Raw genomic sequence first — 19,940 nt, 5'->3', positions numbered from 1 at the left:
CCTAAGTACTTGGGCACTTGCAACTCATGTGGGAGACCTGGATGGAGTCCCAGGTTCCTGACTTCAGCCTGGCCCAGCCCTGGCTGTTGCAGCTATTTGGGAATGGAAGACCTCTTTCTCTCTCTCTGTCTCTCCTCTTGTCTCTGTCACTCTGCCTTTCAAATACATAAAATAGATAAAAAACAAAACAAAAACAAAAACAAACAAACAAAAACCTGTTGCAAGCAAATCAGCCCAAACACAAGATTTCAGTCCCATAAGAGGCCCTGGTGATTCCTCACCAGTGAGAGCTGGGGGGCAGATTCCAGTCACTTGATAAATACTGATCACTTGGCATTCAGCAAACATTTCACAGATGTTCATTACTAAATATCAAAAGAGGGTAGCTGCTGCTCTGGGTCTGCACATTAGGAATGTAAAAGTACTGTGTCCAGCCGGTTCCCTTTGGAGGAAGGATCAAAGGCGCGGCTGCCCAAGCCCTCTGGGGTTTTCATTAGGCTGGTGCTGAAGTGGCCGTCAGCTGCCGATCCCCAGGGCCCCGTGCTCCGATCCTGTCCATTCAGGCAGCACTGCCTGCGCAAGGCCAAGCTCTGCCATGAGGGAAAGAGGGGGCTGGATGTTGGGGTGTCTTTGCTCTAAGAACCCAGGGAGTTTGTCTCAGTCAGGGATGGGCAGATGGGGGGGTGGGGAGGGCCAGACATGGGCACCAGGACATGGAGATGGAGCTGGGGCATGGAGCTGCTACATCACCCCAGCTGAGGCCCCAAGCACCTGTGGGAAGGGCCCCCGCAGGACTGCCAAGGAGGCAGCAGTGTGTGGGCATGGGCCTAGCGCATCAGAGCAGCCTGGGCCTGAGTTCCGTCAGCTCCCCTGCTCTCAGGCTATGTGGTCTTGGGCAGGTGACTTTATCTCGGTTGTTCCATTCTGCAGCAGATTTGCTGGGCTTATTAACGTGCAGCTATGCAATGCTGGGCCCAGAGACGCCAGGGCTCCCAGGCACACAGGACTCTGGACCCCTGCTAGTTCTGGGCCTTGGGAGGAACAAGGCCTCTGGAGGGGTGGGACACATACATGACATGTGAAGTCAAGTCTCCAGGGTCACGGGCACCCGGCTGGCTGTGACCTCCAGGGCTACCCCAGGGCAGCCCAGCCCCAGCGGCTGCTGCCCCACCTCTTCCTCCTGCTTGCATGGAGTCAGGGCAGCTGGTCCACTAGAGGACTCCTAGTCACACAGGTCAAGGTGTCCAGCCCTCGCCATCCAAGGCTGAGCTCCTGGGCCGAGACCCTTAGTGAGAGTGGCCTGGGGGCAGGACCGGGCCATGAAGGCCCCAGGGTCACAGAGGAGCAGGAAAGGGAACAGCTTAACTTTCAGACTGCATTGCAGCCTCCTGCGTTTAACTCCTAACCCTGTGTCTCTTCCTAGAATCTCCCCTTGTAGCCCAGATCTAAACACGTCCTTGGGTCACCCCGCACCCCCCAGAACCCCGACTATCTGCAGTGTCCCAGCAAGCCTGGGTGCACTGTCTCACTGCCTCTGCACATGCTGTTCCTCTCCCTGGAATGCCCTTCCTTCCTTCTCAGTGGACCGGGCTCCTACACATTCTGGAATACTCCAAGTTAATTATGGCGTCCCCTGGCCCGCCCCACCCATGTCCCACCATCACCGACTTCTTGCACTGCCCCTTCCAGAAGGAGGTAGAAGGCAGCAGGAAACACCTCCCATAGACCCCAACGTGATCCCCACAGACCCTGTTCTTGGGTGAAGTCAGCCCCGCTCCCCTCCAGGGGCCCAGAGGGTCCCTTCATCTCCCCACGCACCCAGGGTCCTCCCTGGCCTCACACCGCCAGGCCTCACCGAGTCTCCCAGTCTGAAGGGGGAGGTGCGGGGATTGGAGCCCCATCCTGTGCCTCTCTGGGCTGGATGCCCTCCGTGGGAGAGTGACGCGCGCTTCGGCCAGGCCCACTGTGGGCAGCACCCGGCTGCAGTTGCGCCAGCCTGCATCTCTACCAAGAGGGCGGGCGGTGGGAGGAGGACACGGGGGAACCTCAAACCTCAGCCGTGAGCCTGGCCCTCTTCCAGGTGGCCACTTCCACTGCCACCCAAGCATCAGAAAATAGCAAAGGGAACTTGAATATTTCATGAATACCAATAAGCACGCGCGCCCTGGGCATATGACTTGTCTGTGCCTCCATGTCCCCATGTCTAAGGTCTGAGCCACGGCGCCAGCCACACATAGTTGTGTGGCCTCAGGCTTGCAGGGTCTGGCACACAGTCAGCCTGCATGCAAATCACATGGTCTTAGAGGGACACACTGGGGCAGTTCACAGCACTGATCCAAGGCCCCATAGGCAGGAACACGCAGGTAAAACTGTGTGCCATTCCCTTTCACCGAACTCCAGGCCCAGTCTAGACTCACGCAGCTGCCCCGTGTGTTCTCTCCCTGTCCCCAGAAGTGCTCCTGCCTCATGTGCTCCCCCCAACACCTGTTTTTCTGGGGTCCCAAAGCCCTGCTTTGGCCTTTTGCTCCTGCTCCCTAACCAGCCCCTAAATCTATGACTTTGCTTTGAACTTGCTGCTCAGTAATGAACTTTGCCACCCATTTAGGACCTAAGGGTCTCTCTGAGTTCTCTTGTTCTGTGCACCCAGGACACAGGTCAAAGATGCCCTATGCCCACAGAGTGTGACACAGCTGGGTGTCCCCTTACAAGCCCCCCTGCCCCACGCAGGGGGCACTAATCAGACACCAGGATTGGACTCCGAGGTGGCAACTTGCAAAGCTCTCTGCAGTGCCCCAGTGGCTCCTCCTCATCAGGGAGGACGTGGGTTGCTGGGGGCTGGAGTTGGGGGCCTCTGCCACTTGGACCCATGGATACAGACATTGTCCTCCTAAGCTCCCCAGGCAGGACCCTGTTGGGGGAAAACTGGTCCTATTTTGTGAATTCTCTGGGCAGAGATGGTCTTCAAAGCTGGGATCTGGCTCCCTGGGCATCATTGTATAACCGGGAGCCTCTGTGCCCGTGAAGAGCTCCTGAGTTAGTGGAGACTCGACAGAGGCCTGTCCCCTGGCCACTCACACAGGGACTGCCCTTCACAACACAGCCCCAGATGGCGCCCTGTGAGGAAGCCTCGCTCCTGAGAGTGGCAGAGCCAGCCACGGAGCGGAGACCCGGGCTTCCCCTCGTGATAAGAGGCTGGGGTGGGAGAAACGCCAAGGTTACAGTCAAGAGAGACCTGGCTTTCAATCCCAGCCCCGCCCCTTCCCGTGTGAGCGTGGGCGGCGACCGTCCTGTCTGAGCCTCGCTTTCCCGACACTGACATGCCACGCTAACAGAGCGAGAGCCAGGACCCTGCGCCGCGGCCCGGGCCGCCGCCCGCCCTCCCCGGCGCCCGTGCCGCATGCCGCTACCTGAGAGAACTGCCAGTGCAGCTTCATCCTCTTGGCCTTGGCGTAGCTGCACTCGATGAGGCGCGGGCGGCTGTTGACGTCCACCAGGCAGCGGTTGTCGTCGTCGTCCACGGTGGGGCTGAGGATGCCCACGTGGATCTGCTGGCTGCTCGTGTAGTACACGTTCTGCGGTGGCAGGAAGGGGGAGGAACAAGGTGAGATGCAGCAGTAAGGGCAGGCGCGAGGCCCACCGGGCAGCGGGCAACGTGGCCACGGCGAGGACCCTGGATTCCTTCTGTCCAGTGGCCTTCGAACTAGTTTCTATGGCGACAGGTAAGAGAAGACCCTTCTACGTGATGATCCAGTAAAGCCTCCGGCCTGCAGGTGTCATGGAAACAAAATTCCCAAGAACCAAAACTTACCCCCACTGTGCGATGCACTACGATGCTTTCTATTCCACTTTCATTGAAAAACATTGACCAGAGCCGTTAACATTGATTTCACCACCCCTAGTTTTAAAAGCGTCTCTTGAAGCCATTATGTTCAGACTTGCTGACTTCCTCCATACATATTTTATGCCAGATTCTACACTTGGCCAATAGACACTGAGCAAAGCGGCCCGGAGCCACGCCTTCGGGGGCCTGTGAGGAGGGAAGCAGAAGGTGTTGCACATAATCTGCACCCACACTAAGACTCTCTATGGCTGCAGCGCCGGCACCCCGGGTTCTAGTCCCTGTCGGGGTGCCGGATTCTGTCCCGGTTGCCCCTCTTCCAGGCCAGCTCTCTGCTGTGGCCTAGGAGTGCAGTGGAGGATGGCTCAGGTGCTTGGGCCCTGCACCCCATGGGAGATTAGGATAAGCACCTGGCTCTTGGCTTCGGATCAGTGCGGTGCGCCGGCTACAGCGCGCCAGCCACAGTGGCCACTGGAGGGTGAACCAACGGCAAAAGGAAGACCTTTCTCTCTGTCTCTCTCTGTCTACTCTGCCTGTCAAAAAAATAAAATAAATAAATAAATAAATAAAAAAAGACTACGAGACAGGATGGAAAAGTTCTTAAAGGGCCAGGTGGCAAAGATGCTCGGCATTGAGGGTGTGCTGGGGGTCCCCAGGATCACCCCCAGGTTCAGTGATTCACAGAAGGAGTCATGGGACTCAGCAGACAGCTGTACTCACAGCTATGGCTCAGGACAGCAAAGGGATACAGAGCAAATCAGCCAGGGGAAAGGGCCCACGCGGAGTCTGGGGGAGCTAGGCACGAGCGTGAGCCCGAGGGTCCCTCCCAGTGAGATGCAGTGAGACTGCACGCATGGCGGGACGTGCTCTCGAGCAGGGCAGTGTGCTACAGACTCGGCATCCTGGTTTCCACCAGTGGCTGCTGGTCATATAGGAGAGCAGGCGCTCCGCAGAAAATGTGGCCTGCACCATCTGATGAGGCACAACGGGCTCCACTTCCCAGTTCTGGCAGGAACCCTCCTGACATCCGGGCCCCCAGGTGCCAGCCCAGGGCCCACCCTGTAAGCCGGTCAGGCCTGCCATGGGGACGCTGGGGGTGGTTTTTTTTTTTTTTTTTTTTTTAAATACAGAAGGACAGTCTCTGCACACTCCACTCTGCAGCTGTCGTGCAAGCACTCACATAGACAATACATGAATTAACAACCATGCCACGGTGACACTCTATTTACAAAAACAGCGGCCGCCAGAGAAGTGGCTGGTTCCCCTAGTGATCGAGACACTGGTGTCTCACATCAGAGTACCCGGGTTCAGATCCCAGCCCTGCCTCCTGGCTTCATCTTCCTGCTCAGGCAGACCCGGGAGGCCGTAGTGATGACTGCGGTACCTGGGTCCCTGCCACTTCCATGGGAAACTTGGACTGAGTTCCTGGCTCCTGGCTTCCACCTGGCCCAGCCTTTGCCTTTGCAGGCATTTGGAGAGTGAACCAGCAGATGGGAGCTCTGTCTCTCTGCCTCTCAGACAACAAAAAGCAGGGAGTGTGTGGGCATCCCGTGCTCTGTAGCTTTATTCTGTCCTGTGGGTAAGCCACAGACCCTCAGTCTTCAAGCTCACCCCACAGCAGTGATTCCCCGCAGGGGCTCTAAGTGAGAACTCACAGGGTTCATCGAGCTCTGCTGCTCACATTACAACAGGAACTAACACTCCATCCCCTCTGCTGCCCCGGGCAAACCAAGGAAGCGCACTTCTCTGTGTTAGGTTAGCGTATCCAGGGTGGCCTCGAACTGTTCAGAAATCCCCACTGGCAAATACTGCTCATTAATCCAAGCTGGTGAAATGAAGCATCCTTTGCTTTAGTAAAAGAGGAAGCTGACGAATACCTTTTAAACATGGGTGTGGGGCACAGAGGGGCCAGGGCAGGTGAGGCAGCTGAGGGCAGCTCTTCAGAACCGGTTCTCTCCAACCCTCAGAAGGGTCTTCAGGGATGCAGGGAGGGGGGACAGGGCAGGCAGGGTAGCCCCCGAGACATAAGGAGAGCCATGACCCAGTGCACGAGTCAAAATCTCACGGGAAAGGGAGACCATGCTTGAGGTGGGGGGAATCTGGGGACAGGGAATAAAAGGCACAATTTTCAAAGACATGAGTGGGTGTCAGGGAGCCACAGGGAGAGGACGTGGACATGGAGCTGTCGCCACGCGGGGCCCAGTGGATGAGCAGAGACAGCCCAGTTATGTAGAGAGGGCTTCCTTGAGAGAAGGGGTGGGGGAAGTGGTGAGGGGTGTTGCACACACACCTCAACTTCGCTCCCCCTCCCCACTGGGTCAGCCCATTGGAGGAGCCCAGCTGGAACCCGGTGAGATGCTACATGAAGTCAGCCTCTCCAGGTGGCCAGTGTGTCTGGAGGGGCAGCGGAAGACACCTGCCATAGCTAGGACCCACTCTGCGGCTGCCTCCATAGGACCATGGGGATAGGCATCAACATTACTAATGTGATTCTTCTCTCAACGGAGGTGAGGAATTGGGGTGACCAACGCTGGAGGCAGGGGCCGAGTACAGGCAGAATGGCCATCTCCATGTGGAACTGTACCCAGGACACAGAGGCCAGGAGAGCCTCTTCAAACCTCGATGGGTAAGAGGTGGGGCACTAATCGGACTCCTGAGACCAACATGGCGTGGGCTGGACTTCCAGGCCACCACCCAGGAAAGGCCGATGGCCTGCTGTGACTTCCAGCTGGCTGGGCCTCAGGGAGAACTCGTGGACTTGAAGGATTTAGGAAATGAAACAGCATTAGATGTCTAATTAGATGTCTAATGTGCCATTAGACATCTCACCTACGTGACCATTCAACCGACAAATAACCCCTATATCCTTCTGTTCTAGGGACACAGAGATGAGAACGGCAGGCCCCTGTCCAGCAGGGGCCACAGCCCAGTGGGAACCCAGCCAGTTGGGAAGCAACGGCCCGATCACACCAAGATCAGAACTGTCTCTAGCTCCTCTTCTCACTCACCCTCACCCTTGCTACTTTGAAAACAGCAGTGAAAATTCAGCCCCTCCTGAAAGCCTTCCTGAATACGCGGAAGTACAGGGCCTCAGCTTGCCGCCAGGGCCCCTCTCCAACACGTGTGCACCTGTTGATGCCCCTGAGCTCAGGACAGTGGAGCTCTGAGCCGCCCTGTGTGCAGGACCCTGATTCCCAGTGGCTTAGGAGCATGAGCTATGAGCTGAGTTGGCCAGGGAACCGTCAACTCCATCCCCACTCTGTCCCCACCATCGGGGTCTGGCTCTCCTCCCCAGGCAGGCTCTGCAGGTGCCAGCAGCCACCCAGGTAATCGTGGAAATCAGTTTGTCTGAAGTGTTCTGGGGGCGGCGTGTGCACCTGCTATCTGGTACAGCTGCCACTGAGCTGCTTATGGCTCCAGAGCCTGGGAAAATCATAACAGAGGCAGACAGTGGTTCGGTATTTAGAAAGCAAGCGACAAAGTGCATGTGGACCAACACAGCCACAAAGCCGGCGGATCACAGACAGACATTCAGCCAGCAGGAATCCCTCAAGCCCTCACTCGGACCTGTCAAAAGCCCAGCCTTGGATCAATCAATGGCCTGAGCACAACAAAAGAGGAAACAGTTTTGTACAAGGTGCCCCAGTTTCAGCGCCTGCAGACCCAGCAAGCACAGCGATGCTTTCGGAGCAACGGGGAGCCTTGAGGGCTTGAGCGAGAGGTGGCTTTGAGCTGGCATCCCCCACAGGGGTACCTGTGCCCAGCAGGGGCATGCCTGGGGACATTTTCGGTTGTCATGACAGCAGGGGCAAGGGGAGAGGGGTTGCTATGGAACCTTGCAGGGATAAGTTAGGGATGCTGCCCAGTACCCCACGATGCACAGGACAGCCTCCCACAGCACAGAACTCTCTGGCCCCAAACATCACCAGCGCCACTGTTGAGAAACCTCGCCTTCAGCTGCAAACACAAAAGCTGAAAGCTCTTTAGCTCTTACTATGAACCAGGCATGAACCCACTCACATGCTTATCTCTTTCAACCCTAATCGTAGCTCTGTGAGGCAGGTACAGGCTGAACATTTCTTATCTGGAATGCTTGGGACCACAAGCGTTCTGAAGCTGTTTTTTTTTTTTTCTCCAAATTTTGGAATATTTGAGTATGTATAACAAGATAGCCTGCAGATGGGATCCATATCTAAACACGAAATTCACTTACGATTCCTACACAAGGATACTTCAGAAACCGTGTGGGGAAAGTGGAATGAAAAGATCATTTTGGTACAAAAGTTTTAAAAGGCACCCTGTTTTTTCATATGCATTTCCCATGAACTCTCTGAAGACTCCTCAAATGCATGGATTTCAATTTGATTTGCACCAAAATAACTTCTCTTTCAATTCTGTCTTCCACAAACTTTTTGAAGTACCCTGGTATACCTTACACACATAGCCTGACAAAGCTTTTCTACAATATTTTTTTAAGGGGCCTTGCTTCTTACTTGATCTGTTTTTTAAGATTTTTTTTTTTTTATTATATGAAAGGAAGAGTTACAGAGAGGCAGAGGCAGAGGCAGAGAGAGAGAGAGAGGTTTTCCCTCTGCTGGTTCACTCCACAAATGGTCGCATGGTTGGAGCTGGGCCAATTTGAAGCCAGGAGTTTCTTCTGGGTCTCCTATGTGGATGCAGGGGCCCAAGGACTTGGACCATTTTCTGCTGATTTCCCAGGCCATAGTAGTGAGCTGGATTGGAAGTGAACAGTTGGGATTTGAACTGGCACCCATATGGGATGCCGGCACTGTGGGTGGTGGCTTAACACACTATGCCACAGTGCCAGCACCTTTTTTCTAGAATATTTTTTTAAATTTTTTTTATTTTTTATTTTTGACAGGCAGAGTGGACAGTGAGAGAGAGAGACAGAGAGAAAGGTCTTCCTTTGCCGTTGGTTTACCCTCCAATGGCCGCCGCGGCTGGCGCGCTGTGGCCGGCGCACCGCGCTGATCCGAAGGCAGGAGCCAGGTGCTTCTCTTGGTCTCCCATGGGGTGCAGGGCCCAAGCACTTAGGCCATCCTCCACTGCAGTCCTGGGCCACAGCAGAGAGCTGGCCTGGAAGAGGGGCAACCGGGACAGAATCCGGTGCCCTGACCGGGACTAGAACCCGGTGTGCCGGCGCCGCAAGGAGGAGGATTAGCCTGTTGAGCCACAGCGCCGGCAGAATATATTTTTTTTTTTTTTTTTTTACAGGCAGAGTTAGTGTGAGAGAGAGAGACAGAGAGAAAGGTCTTCCTTTTCCGTTGGTTCACCCCCCCCAAATGGCCGCCACAGTCGACGCGCTGTGGCTGGCACACTGCATCCATCCGAAGCCAGGAGCCAGGTGCTTCTCCTGGTCTCCCATGCAGGTGCAGGGCCCAAGCACTTGGGCCATCTTCCACTGCTTTCCTGGGCCACAGCAGAGAGCTCGACTGGAAAAGGAGCAGCCAGGACAGAATCCGGCGCCCCAACTGGGACTAGAACCTGGGGTACCGGCGCCACAGAGGATTAGCCAAGTGAGCCGCCACGCCGGCCTCTAGTTTATTTTTAATGCGCTTGTGTTTTGACTGCAACCCATCCATGACATAAGCTCAGATGTGGAATTTTCCCTTTGTGGCCTCGTGTGGGCACCCAAACAATTGTGGATTTCAGATGCTCGACTTGCACTACTGTATCATCCCCTACCTTGTATAAGAGGAAACAGTGGTAGAGAAGGTCAGGTCCAAAGTCATGCAATGGGTGGTTAGTAGCTGGGACGTCAGAGCAAGTCTGACTCCAGAGCCAGGGTGACCACCTCCCTCGCCTGCCTCTCCAGGGTCACTCCAGCTCCAGAGACCGGGCTGGAGGGAGCGGGGCCGCTGGGAGCCAGGCCTCCCTTGGAGCCGTGCTGGGGGCCTGGACCGAGGGGTGCAGTAGGACTGGAGGGCCCTTTATTAAAAGGCCTGGAATAAAGGGTGGGTAAAGTGCTGAGACAGCAACATCCCATCTGCAGCTCGCGTCAGGGGCTGAGCGAGCCATTACGGCGTCTGTGGATGTTTTACAACCCTCACCCCCTGCCCTGGGGCCCTGAACGGCATCCTCCACCACTCAGCTCCTGGGCAGCACTACGTGATTGATCAGCTCATTCTCCGCTCAGTAGGGCCGTTTCATGCTGATGCAAGATGATACCAGGGTACGAGAAAAACCACCAGCACGGGTAAAAGTACCAGCACCTCTGGGTCTCATTCTCCACTCCTGCAGGTGGGGGCAGGAGGAACGACTCCCGTGCCTGTCCCCAGGGCCACAGAGCCAAGGCCGGCAAGGACCCCTGGGTGGGAGGTTCCCCTTGACCTACCCGCTGCCCTCCAGACAAGGCCCCCCCTCTGCAGACAAGAGGTGGGCACCCCTGCCAGGCTGTCCTCAGCAGCCTTCCCACGATGGCAGCCTGGAGGTGGGCCCAGCCTCTCGGGGGCTGCCGTGGGGCCTTTCACTAGGACTCCCCCCATCCCAGGTATCAAACATCACCTCACTGGTGGGGACTCTGCCATGGCAGGTGGGGGTGGCAGGTCCTTTGGAAGGGAAGACAGAGGAGAAAACAGATTTCCATCCACCTAGCTTCCAGGCCCTCAGCCAGACATTTCCTATGCTGCAGGCCACCCTCCATCCCAATGATTTTGAAAAAACAAAGAAAAACATGTATTTGTTTATTTGATGGGTGGGGGGAGGGGGGAAGAGAGAGAGAGAGAGAGAGAGGGAGAGAGAATGAGTTTTCCATCTGCTGATTCACTCCCCAGATGACTGGGCCAGGCTGAAGCCAAGAACTAAGAGCTTCATCTGGGTCTCCCACATAGGTGGCAGGGGCCCAAGTATTCTGTTGATTTTCCCAGGGCACTAACAGTGAGCTGCACTGGAAGTGGGGCAGCTGGGGCATGAATGGGCACCCACATGCAGTGCTGGCCCTGCAGGCGGCGGCTTTACCAGCTACGCCACAGCGTCGGCCCCACAGGAAACTGAGGCTGCAAGGTTTAAAGACCTTGCTGAGGTGCACATGGAGGCAGTTGCCGTCTCCCCACGCTGCCTGGGGAGAAGCTCCGAGCGAGGCTGGGTTCTTGGCCTGTCAGGGCCCATGGCCCCCTGCCCAGGTGGAGAAGCCCTCCCCACTCCGCAGCCTGGGCTGCAGCTGAAGCACCACCTGCACCTACTCGTGGGCCCTGGGCTGAAGCCGACCCAGGCCCAGAGCTGGGCTCCCAGGGCCACCTGACCGCCTCTCCCCAGAGCCAGCAACGGGACCGCCAGGGTCGTTTCTACCAGTTGTTCCTGCTGGGTCCTGGAGACTCCCAAGAATGGGCTCAGCGCCCTTGCAGGTGGGGGTCTAGGGCTCCCTGCCAGCTCAGCCACACATAAGGTGGTGATTGCAAAATGGAGAGGCGGGGGCTGGCCGAGGTTGCTAAGCGATGGCCAAGCTGGGGGCTGGATCTCAAAGAGGTGCCCTACATCATCAGGCTGGGTGCACCACAGCTGAACCACCTGGGGAGCTGCAGGACTGAGAAACCATCGTCTCGGGCCTGGGGCCTAGGCATGGGTATATTCCAGGGATGCTAATGTGTAGCCTAGATGAACTGCAGGGCACCACCTGTGACTCCTGGATTCCAAGTCTCCCTCTTCATGTGGGTTCCAGCAGGAACCCTCTCTGCAGGGGCACTGCTTCCAAGGTTTGAGGAGGGCAGTCAAGAGGTTCGGAAGACCCCTGGCTTAGGACAAGGTGTGGTACAGCATCATCTGGGAACCTATTAGAAACGCACGTTTTAGGGGCTGGCCCTGTGGTGTAGCAGGTAAAGCTGCTGCTGTGATGCCAGCATCCCACATGGGCACTGATTACTGTCCCAGCTGCTCCACTTCCAATCTAGCTCCCTCTTTGCTAATGGCCTGGGAAAGTAGCAGAGGATGGCCCAAGTGCTTTGGGACCTTGCACTCACATGGGAGACCTGGGTGAAGCTCTTGGCTCTGTTTGGCTCAGCCCTGGTCATTGTGGCCACTTGGGGAGTGAACCAGCAGATGGAAGATCTCTCCCTCTGTCTGTAACTGACTTTCAAATACACAAATAAATCTTAAAAAAAAAAAAAAAAAAGAGGAAAAGAAATGCACATGTTTGAGTCCAGCCCCACAGTTACTCAGTCAGAATCCTGAGTGGGGCCCATAAGCGGAGTCTGAATGAGCCCTGCAGGCAGGGCTGCTGCATGTGAATGAATGTTCCAGAACCACCTGTCCGGGGAGAAAGTGGCCTTGTGGGATAGGAAGAGCAAGGACCTCCATCCAAGTCAGGCTGACCTGGGACTCTGCTCGACACCTCCGCCCCCCCTCGCTTCTTGGCCAGCAAGCTCTCCTGACCCTCACTTCTCAGCCTGAAGATGCATTTGGTGTGAAGGTTAAAATGCAGCTTCTTGCCTGGCCACAGGGACCAGTGTCTCTGCAGGAGGGCAAGTAAAGTCCAGGAGGGAGGGGACAGCAGGCCTGGCAGCACGGCCTTCACCTACCCCACCTCTGTGGCCCCTGTCTCGGATCCGACGGGCCTGGGAGTGGGGGTTCAGGGAAGCAGTGGACAGGCCACCGGATGTGGAGGGGCAGAGGGAAAAGGAGGGAGAGCCTCGCTTTATGAAATCCCAAGGTACAGAGCAGCTACTGTGATATCCACAACGAGGATGAGGAACGGCTCTTTGTCCTCTTTACCAAAGAATGAGCTGGAGGCCTCTCTGCAGACAGGGAAAGCTGATTTGAGGGTTTGGTCATTGGCCATTAACCCTGGGGCACAGAGGTTCATTACTGTGCTGACGGCCATGGTGCACAGATGCTAAATCAGGAACGAATGGGAGTCATTTCCAGAATGATCTTATGTCTACCAGCCACAGCGCTAGGGCCCATGAGGAATGGAAAACAGCTCTGAACAGCCCAAATGTGCCAGGCAGGGTTCCAGAGCTTGGAGCTTCTCTGTTTCCCTGGCAGTTGGGGAACAGGTGAGGTTAAGCCCATGGACCCCACCCCTCCGCCCAGCTTTGGGGGCAAAGGTTGTAGTTGACATGCAGCCCATCAGTCAGCAGCTGATCCAGTTCAATTCAACCAGTGCCCTCTGTGTTGTCTCTCTTGAGCTGGGCACTGGAGAAGTGGAGCTGTCAGCCTGATGGGGACTGAGACTTGCAGAAGGGCCAACAGGAGACCCTCATGGCCAGGCTGCTCACAGGTGTCTGGCCAACCTGCACAGCCACTCTGGAGTGACGTCTGTACCTGGGCTGTCAGTGAGCAAGGAGTGTTGAGATCAGCCTGGGGAGAGAGTAGTTTGCCCAAATAATTGATAAGGGACCCCTGGCAGAGGACACAGGGTAAACAAAGTCACAGAGGCTGTACCACACGGTGCCATGGTAGGGAAAGGGAGTGTCTCTGAGGTGGGCTGGGGGCGAGGGAAGAGGCTGGAAGATTAGCCAGGGGCTGGAGAGATTGGATGGCGCCCTGTCTGCCGGCCAGCAGTGACCTGCAACCTGAGGCTGTGCCCCTCTGCTTGTGAGCACATCTGAGGGTTCACAGTCTTTCGAGGAGCCTTGAAAGTGAACATGAGCTGAGGCTAGGGGTGACTCGCGCAGGCCTGGCTGGGAGATTCTCTCTGTGCCTCTGCAGAGCAGCAGGAGGAAAGGCAAAGCTTTTGACCACGGAGCTGCCTTTGAACTTGAAACTGAACAGGAAAGGCCAAGCCGTGCCTGGCTTCTGCCTTGTGCTGTGCAGCTGGGGGTGCAGAGTGTTGCTGGGCTGGGAGTGTACCACGTAGGGTTCCAGCCGTTGCTGTGTACTGCAGTTTAATCCCAGGCCTTGCACCCACAGCTTTGTCATTTTTCTCAGCACTACTCTGGGCGCCTGTGACCCCTGGACCCAGGGTTTCCCTTGTGGGCCTCTCTGCCCTGAGAGATGGCCAGGTAACAGGGTCACCCTGGCCTCCTGCACTGAAGCCGAGGGTTGGGAGGAGTGAATTACCAACGAGAGGCCAGAGACAGACCAGAGAAGAGTCAGAGCTGCAGGATGCTGAGAGTCACATGGGCTTTCTTGTGGCAGCATCTTGCCCCACCCTGGCCTTAACAGTAGGCTGGCCAGAGTCCTGTACCCCACTGCCTTGGCCCAGGGATAGCTTCCAGACCAGTAGGTGACCCAGTCTGGGCCAATGGAAATCTGCCCTGGGATTTTCTGTTCACAGTATTACACTGCTGGAAGGCTCTAAGCCTGCCTTCTTCCTCAGGTAAGCCAGGAAAACTTCACCAGAGGAGAGAGCCAACTCACACACAACACAACGGGGAACAGAGCCCTGAGGTGGGGAGAGGGGGATGGAGAGTGGGAGGGGAGGGCAGGGGGGAGGGGTAGGAGAGGAGGAGGGATAGAGGGAGGGGTGGGAGGGAGAAGGAGAGGGGGAAGGAGAGGGAGATTCAGATGGAGAGGGGGAAGGGGAGGGAAGGAGAGGGGGAGGGGGAGGGAGAGGAGGGATGGGGGAGGGAAAGGGGGCAGAGGAGGGAGGCGGGGAGAGGGGGAGAGGGAGAGGATTTTACTTCTGGATCCAGCTCTGGATCCAGCTTTGCCTGAAGCCAGAGGCAGCCATGGACTTGTCAATTACAAGAGGTGGTAACACTTCCTCTGTATTTGGCCTGAACTGAGTTCTGTCATTTGCCACCCAGAGTCTTGTGGAACACAGCACACACAGGAGACACTTTCAGGTCACAGAGATGAAGCAAAAGGCTCATCAAGTTGCACGGCTCCGGGGCCCCTAGCTATGAAAGGAGACAGCGTGCATGCGTGTGTCCGGCTCACTCACTCCTGTGACAAGGCCACTCTGGAGGGAAGCCGAAGTCTGTGAAGTCGGCCTTCTGTCAGCGAGCCTGCCTCACTCCCTTCAGTCACTGTGCCTGCTTGGGCAGGGAGCAGGCAGGGAGCCGGGGTGGGGGTGGCCCTGGGCTAGTGAGGCCCTGGGAACGGGCTGAGGGGCAGCGCTGTGTGAGTGCAGGTGGAGAGGAAGCCCGAGTTATGGTGAAGCAGCTCAGCACGGTTCAGGATGTGACGAGGGACGGGGATCCCGGGTTGGGACAGCTGGTGGAGCCTCTCCTGACCGGCCATCTGCCCTGTCTCCAGGAAGCAGCGAGTGCTTGCAAACTGCCCTGAGCCAGGCCTCAGCCTCCTGTCCACACTCCTCGTTCCCCCTGCTCTCTGCCTGCACTCACAGCAGCAGAGCTGCCTGGCGCAGGTGCTCTGAGCTGTGGAAGGCTCTGACCCTGAGGGGGGCCAGGCAGATTCACGCTGCCAAGGGACGCTTCACTGAGGCGGCCTGATCCACAGCAACAGCCAGGGCCAAGGCCCCAGCAGCTGGAGAGCGGGGCTTGTCCTAGGGAAGGAGGCTGTGCACAGGATGCGTGCTGCTGTCAGCACATCAGCAATGGAGCTGGGAAGGTGCGGGGGATCGCCTGGGCATCTCCAAGTGCGTCTGGAGGTGCAGTCACTGCACCTAACCCTCCCCGGCTGTCCTTCGAAATGCACCTGGCCCTTCAGCCACCCTTGAGACATGGACCTTAGCAAGGGTCTGGTGACCACTGCTCCCAATCCCCCGCTGGGCTCAGCCTCCCTGCATAGAGGACAAAGCCCAGGGGATTCCTGGAAAAACCTATTCTTACCGCTTCTACAGAACACCCCAGTGCCAGCCCTAGTTGTAGCTGTAGCAGACACTGTTGGTGTCTGCAAATGAGAGAGGTGCTCCTCTGCCTGGGGGCCTTTACCTCCTGAGGGTTTTCCGGGCCTGCATCAGGCCCCAGGAGCAGCCAGGATGGCTAGAAGCAGGTGGATAAAGAGCCCACCCTTCTTACTCCTGGGGATCATCCTGAGGTAGGGTCCCTCCAGGCTTCCGGAGATCCCAGCACCGACCCAGCAGCCACCCTGGGGCTTGCTCAGATGTACACTCTGGGTTGCCTTCACTGTCCCCCACCTCCGTCCCCAGGTCATTTTCTCACGGCCTTGCCAGTACTTCCTAGAAGAGCAGTGACTTGCCTCAAGCCCTGTCTCAGGGCCTGCTTTTAGGGAAACCCAATCTGAGACAGCAGCTGAGCCGGGGCTCCGTCCCCGTCCGCCTGTCTGTCCAGGGTCTTCAGCAAGTGTGCTAGCAGCTGATCCCACGACACTGCTGCACTTGTGGCCCGGCACAACCTCAGTCAGCAACGGGGCTCAATATAAACACCAAGCTTGATACCCCTAAGCCTTCTGGGGTCACCACATCTGGTGGGCCCCCTCCAGTGTGGTAGCCACTGGGGGCCCTTGGCCTGGGAGTTCTGAGGGTCTGCTGCCCCCTCTGACCTGGGGGTCCGTGGGACACCAACATCTAAGCCCCCCTTGTGGGTCCTCGCCCGCAGGCTGTGATGCCATGCTGCTGATGGAGGACTCTTCCGTCAGAAGTGTGTTCTGCCCCAGAGAGCCAGCTTGAGGGGATCTGGACACCCCCATGCAGGGGCTGCCTACCTAACAGTGACCCAAGTCCTCTGAAGCTGCTTCTGTCCAGATGCTGGCCCCAACAGTCAATGCTCCATGACTGCCCTGTGGTGAGAATGGAGTTGTTACAGAGGGCCGAGGAGACTCCTCCCCAGAAAGACACAGAGACAAGGCAGCCTCAGCCGAGGAACGTTTGGGGTAACTCAGAACATCCAGAAATTCCTCCTGCCGAGGCCCTCCAGAGAGGCCCTGGCTCCCATGGTTCCCCAATCAACCCTCCCTCTGCGTCTCTAAAAATCAATCACCCACGTTTTCTCCAGTGGTGCCCGCTTTTTGCTTTCAGCCTAAGCTGCTCCAGTGTATTTGTTGTTGTAGCTAATGACTGACCCCTGCCCCAATTAGCGAGCACAGTTTGCTCATTACTGAGTTCTCTACAAGAAATCTCAGCCATCTGATGTCCGACCCCCGGGACTCCTTTTGGTTCTGCATTGGAAGGTGTTCATCAAAGCCCCTCCCAGCTGTATCCATCTGTCCATACTGCATGAACTGTGTCTACCCACTAGCAAATAGCTCTGAGAGAGACTCCCCTCCCACAGTCCTCTTCTGTCAACACGACCCTCCGCCAACCCTGCATCAGCCTGTGACAGCCAACGCACCCTTCTTAGCTACTCTAACTCATCACTCGGTCCACTGAGGGCTCTCCTTGCATTCCCCACCCAACTGAGCTATTATCCACTTTATCCACCTCCACATCACTAAAGTGAGATGTGACCCCCTGTCTAGCTTTGACTCAAATGGAATGCAAGCAGCTATGGGCACGTCATTTCTGATCTGACGCTCTGGAAGCTGTCATGTGACCAACACCTCCCCTTTTGGGCCTGCAGCATCCTGGATGGGGACTGCTCATTTGGCCCTACAGGTGGAGTGACGCGGAACCAAGATGGTCATGGAGCATAGGCAGGAAATCAGCAGCTGTTGCAGGGCACTGGGAGTTGGGGGTCATCGGCCTAAGAGAAAGAAACGCTGCCGAAAGCTGAAATGCGGTGCACTGGTTTTGGGGCTAGATTCGGGCAGTGAGAAGGTGGAGCGAAGGTGACGTCTTCCGTGGAGTGGTGAGACATCTGTCTAGACTGCTGCCTGCCACAGCGTGGTAGACTGACACCACGCTTGAACGAGGCTTTGTTACTATCGCTGCTTTTGACAGGGAGCTGCAAATGAGAGATAAGGTCAGGAGAGAAACAGCCATGCAGCAGGACCGGGAAATGTTTGCTATTGTTAGCCGCTGAGATTTTGAGGTTGCGTGTTACTGGAGCATGATGATGGCTGAACTGACTGACAACCATTTTGCTGTGCTCCCGCACCGAATCATCCCATGAAATAGACTCACAAGATGTGCTGCATGCTCTTAGGAAAACATACAAGGGACTTTGGGGATCTGTATGCAGAGGGCTTGGCCCAATGTGGGAGAGCGAAGAGGGTGGATTCAGCAGAGACTGACTTGGCTGCAAACCCTGAGCCTCCCTGCTCCAAGGGTTCACTGGCCATTGACCACAGACCATTTACTCAGTCACGCATTCTGTCAACTGGCTCCCTGGTCAAAACAAGGGGTATAGATGCTGCCACCCTTGCAGGTTAGCAGAACTATAGGGAAGTGCCAGGGCTCAGTGTCAGCTGCTGGCAACGCTGTTACAATGTCAACCATGCCCTATTAGAGCACATGTTCCCAGAGGAGAGGCCAAGTTTGTCTTGCTCATCCTTGTATTCCCATGATCCAACCCACTGCTCGATACCTGGCACATACTCAAAACATACCAGTCGATTAGCTCTAGGAACATTCCCACTCCAGCTCAGAAATCCCTCCAGGTCTCCCTGGGGCCTGCTTCACACCCCTTACTAAGCCTCCTTGAAGCTCCTCTCTGCCCTGTTTTGGACCAATACCTCCTATACCACTCCCCATTCACCCCATGGATTAATGGCTTAGATGGAACAGGCTCCCTCCCCAGCACACGATTTTTAATATTTGCTCCTAGGCCATGGTCTGTGCCAGGCCTTACCCTAACTTGGCCCTCAGGAGAAATGAGGAGGCTCAATTCTTGCTGGTTCACAATGGGTATCCTGCGCTGCATTAAGAAGAGCTTAGGATGTTTCCAGTGAGAGAGGTGTGTGTGTGTGTGTGTGCATGTGTACATATTTTAACATACGGTCAGTGTGGGACCTGGACCTTCCACAATCTCAATGATCAGGAAGATGTAGGAAAGAGCCTGGTAATAAAACCTGCAGGTTAAGACTCAGCAGGGAGGAGTTAGCTGAGAAAAACAGAGTTCAAGTAGATGAAATAATGGCATCTGATTTTAACCCACAAACACAAATCTCTGTTCTATATTTGCTCCAGCACCAACCCCATCTCCATTTCCTTTGTTGCTGGGAGAAATACAGCCTGCCTTACTGCAGGGAGAACCCCAGCTCCCCGCTGGAGTTTCCACAGCTCAGAGAGCAATGTCAGATGCCCTGTACTGGCACAGAGCATTAGAAAATGAAGGCCATCATGTTGGAGATCACTTTTCTTGACTTGTCACAAGACAGGCACTTTTGAATGAGTGGGTGAACAAACAAAATAATAAAAAGTGAATATGATGATGGGCCGGTGTGATATATTTTTTAAATAGCTGCAGATTTTTCTCGTCCTTGCCTGCAAATCACTTTGCAATGTGACGCTGTAGCTCATCCCTTTCAGGGTGGCGTCTGTTTCTCTGCCCCTTGGGCCTGGGCTGGGCTGCGTGACTTAACTTTGGCCACTGTGATTTCCACAGCAAAGATGACAGGAACGGAGTGGGAAAAGCACGCGTGCCTTTGAGCTGGACCCCTCTTGCGGCTCTGGGAAGCACATCACTGCCCCCACGTGAAGAAGCCTGGGCTCACTCTTAGGGGATGGCACTTCCTCCAGCTGACAGCCAGCCAGTGTCCAGAAGTGGAGATGCCTGACTGAGCCCAGCAGAGACTAGCACAGGAAAGCGTCAGCCCAGCCCAGCCCAGCCCAGAGTATCCACCAGTGCAATCTTGGCCTAAACAAATGGAGGTGTCTTAACGCACTCAGCTGCGGGCAGCTGGTGACATCGGTGTGCTGGTCCTAGCTGCTGTGCACCGGTGTTTGTCAAGTGTACGGCACAGATGTGCAGGTCCTCAGCAAGTCACTGTCCCTTTACATCGCCTCCCCAGGTTGGAGACAATCAAATGAATAATTACAATAGTGCTATTTCACATTAAGTCCTTACTGGAAGTCGGGGATGCCAAATGCTCCCCATATACACTCATTTAATCCTCAGAACGACCTGGATAAGTAGAATTCCTGTCTCTTCATTTTCAGGTGAGAAAGCAAAATGGAGCAGAGGTGAAGTAATGGATCGCAAGTGCAGAGCTGGGATCTGAGCACAGCTCACTGTCTCCAAAGCCCACCTCTCAGCCAGCACAATACCCTGATTTTTCTTAGAAAATTTTGTGTATGCATTCATTTGGGAAGCAAAGAGACAGAGAGAGACAAAGAAGTACAGAGACAGAGGTCTTCCATCCACTGGTTGACTCCCTAAATCCCCGCGAGAGCTGGAGT

The 19,940-nt window shown here is 55.8% G+C and overlaps 1 protein-coding gene across 1 annotated transcript in view; it reads right to left on the bottom strand.

The window, feature by feature from the left end:
• GALNT18 (polypeptide N-acetylgalactosaminyltransferase 18) overlaps window positions 1-19,940 on the bottom strand; it is a 337,202-nt gene that overhangs the window by 10,409 nt on the left and 306,853 nt on the right. The window contains exon 10 of the mRNA XM_062198112.1: window positions 3,408-3,572. Coding sequence (XP_062054096.1) covers window positions 3,408-3,572 — 165 coding nt within the window. The remainder of the gene's footprint in view (window positions 1-3,407; window positions 3,573-19,940) is intronic.

The sequence above is a fragment of the Lepus europaeus genome, chromosome 7 (genome assembly GCF_033115175.1).
Source record: "Lepus europaeus isolate LE1 chromosome 7, mLepTim1.pri, whole genome shotgun sequence".
NCBI classification, from domain to species: Eukaryota; Metazoa; Chordata; class Mammalia; order Lagomorpha; family Leporidae; genus Lepus; species Lepus europaeus.
This window is presented reverse-complemented; position numbering and strand designations above follow the sequence as displayed.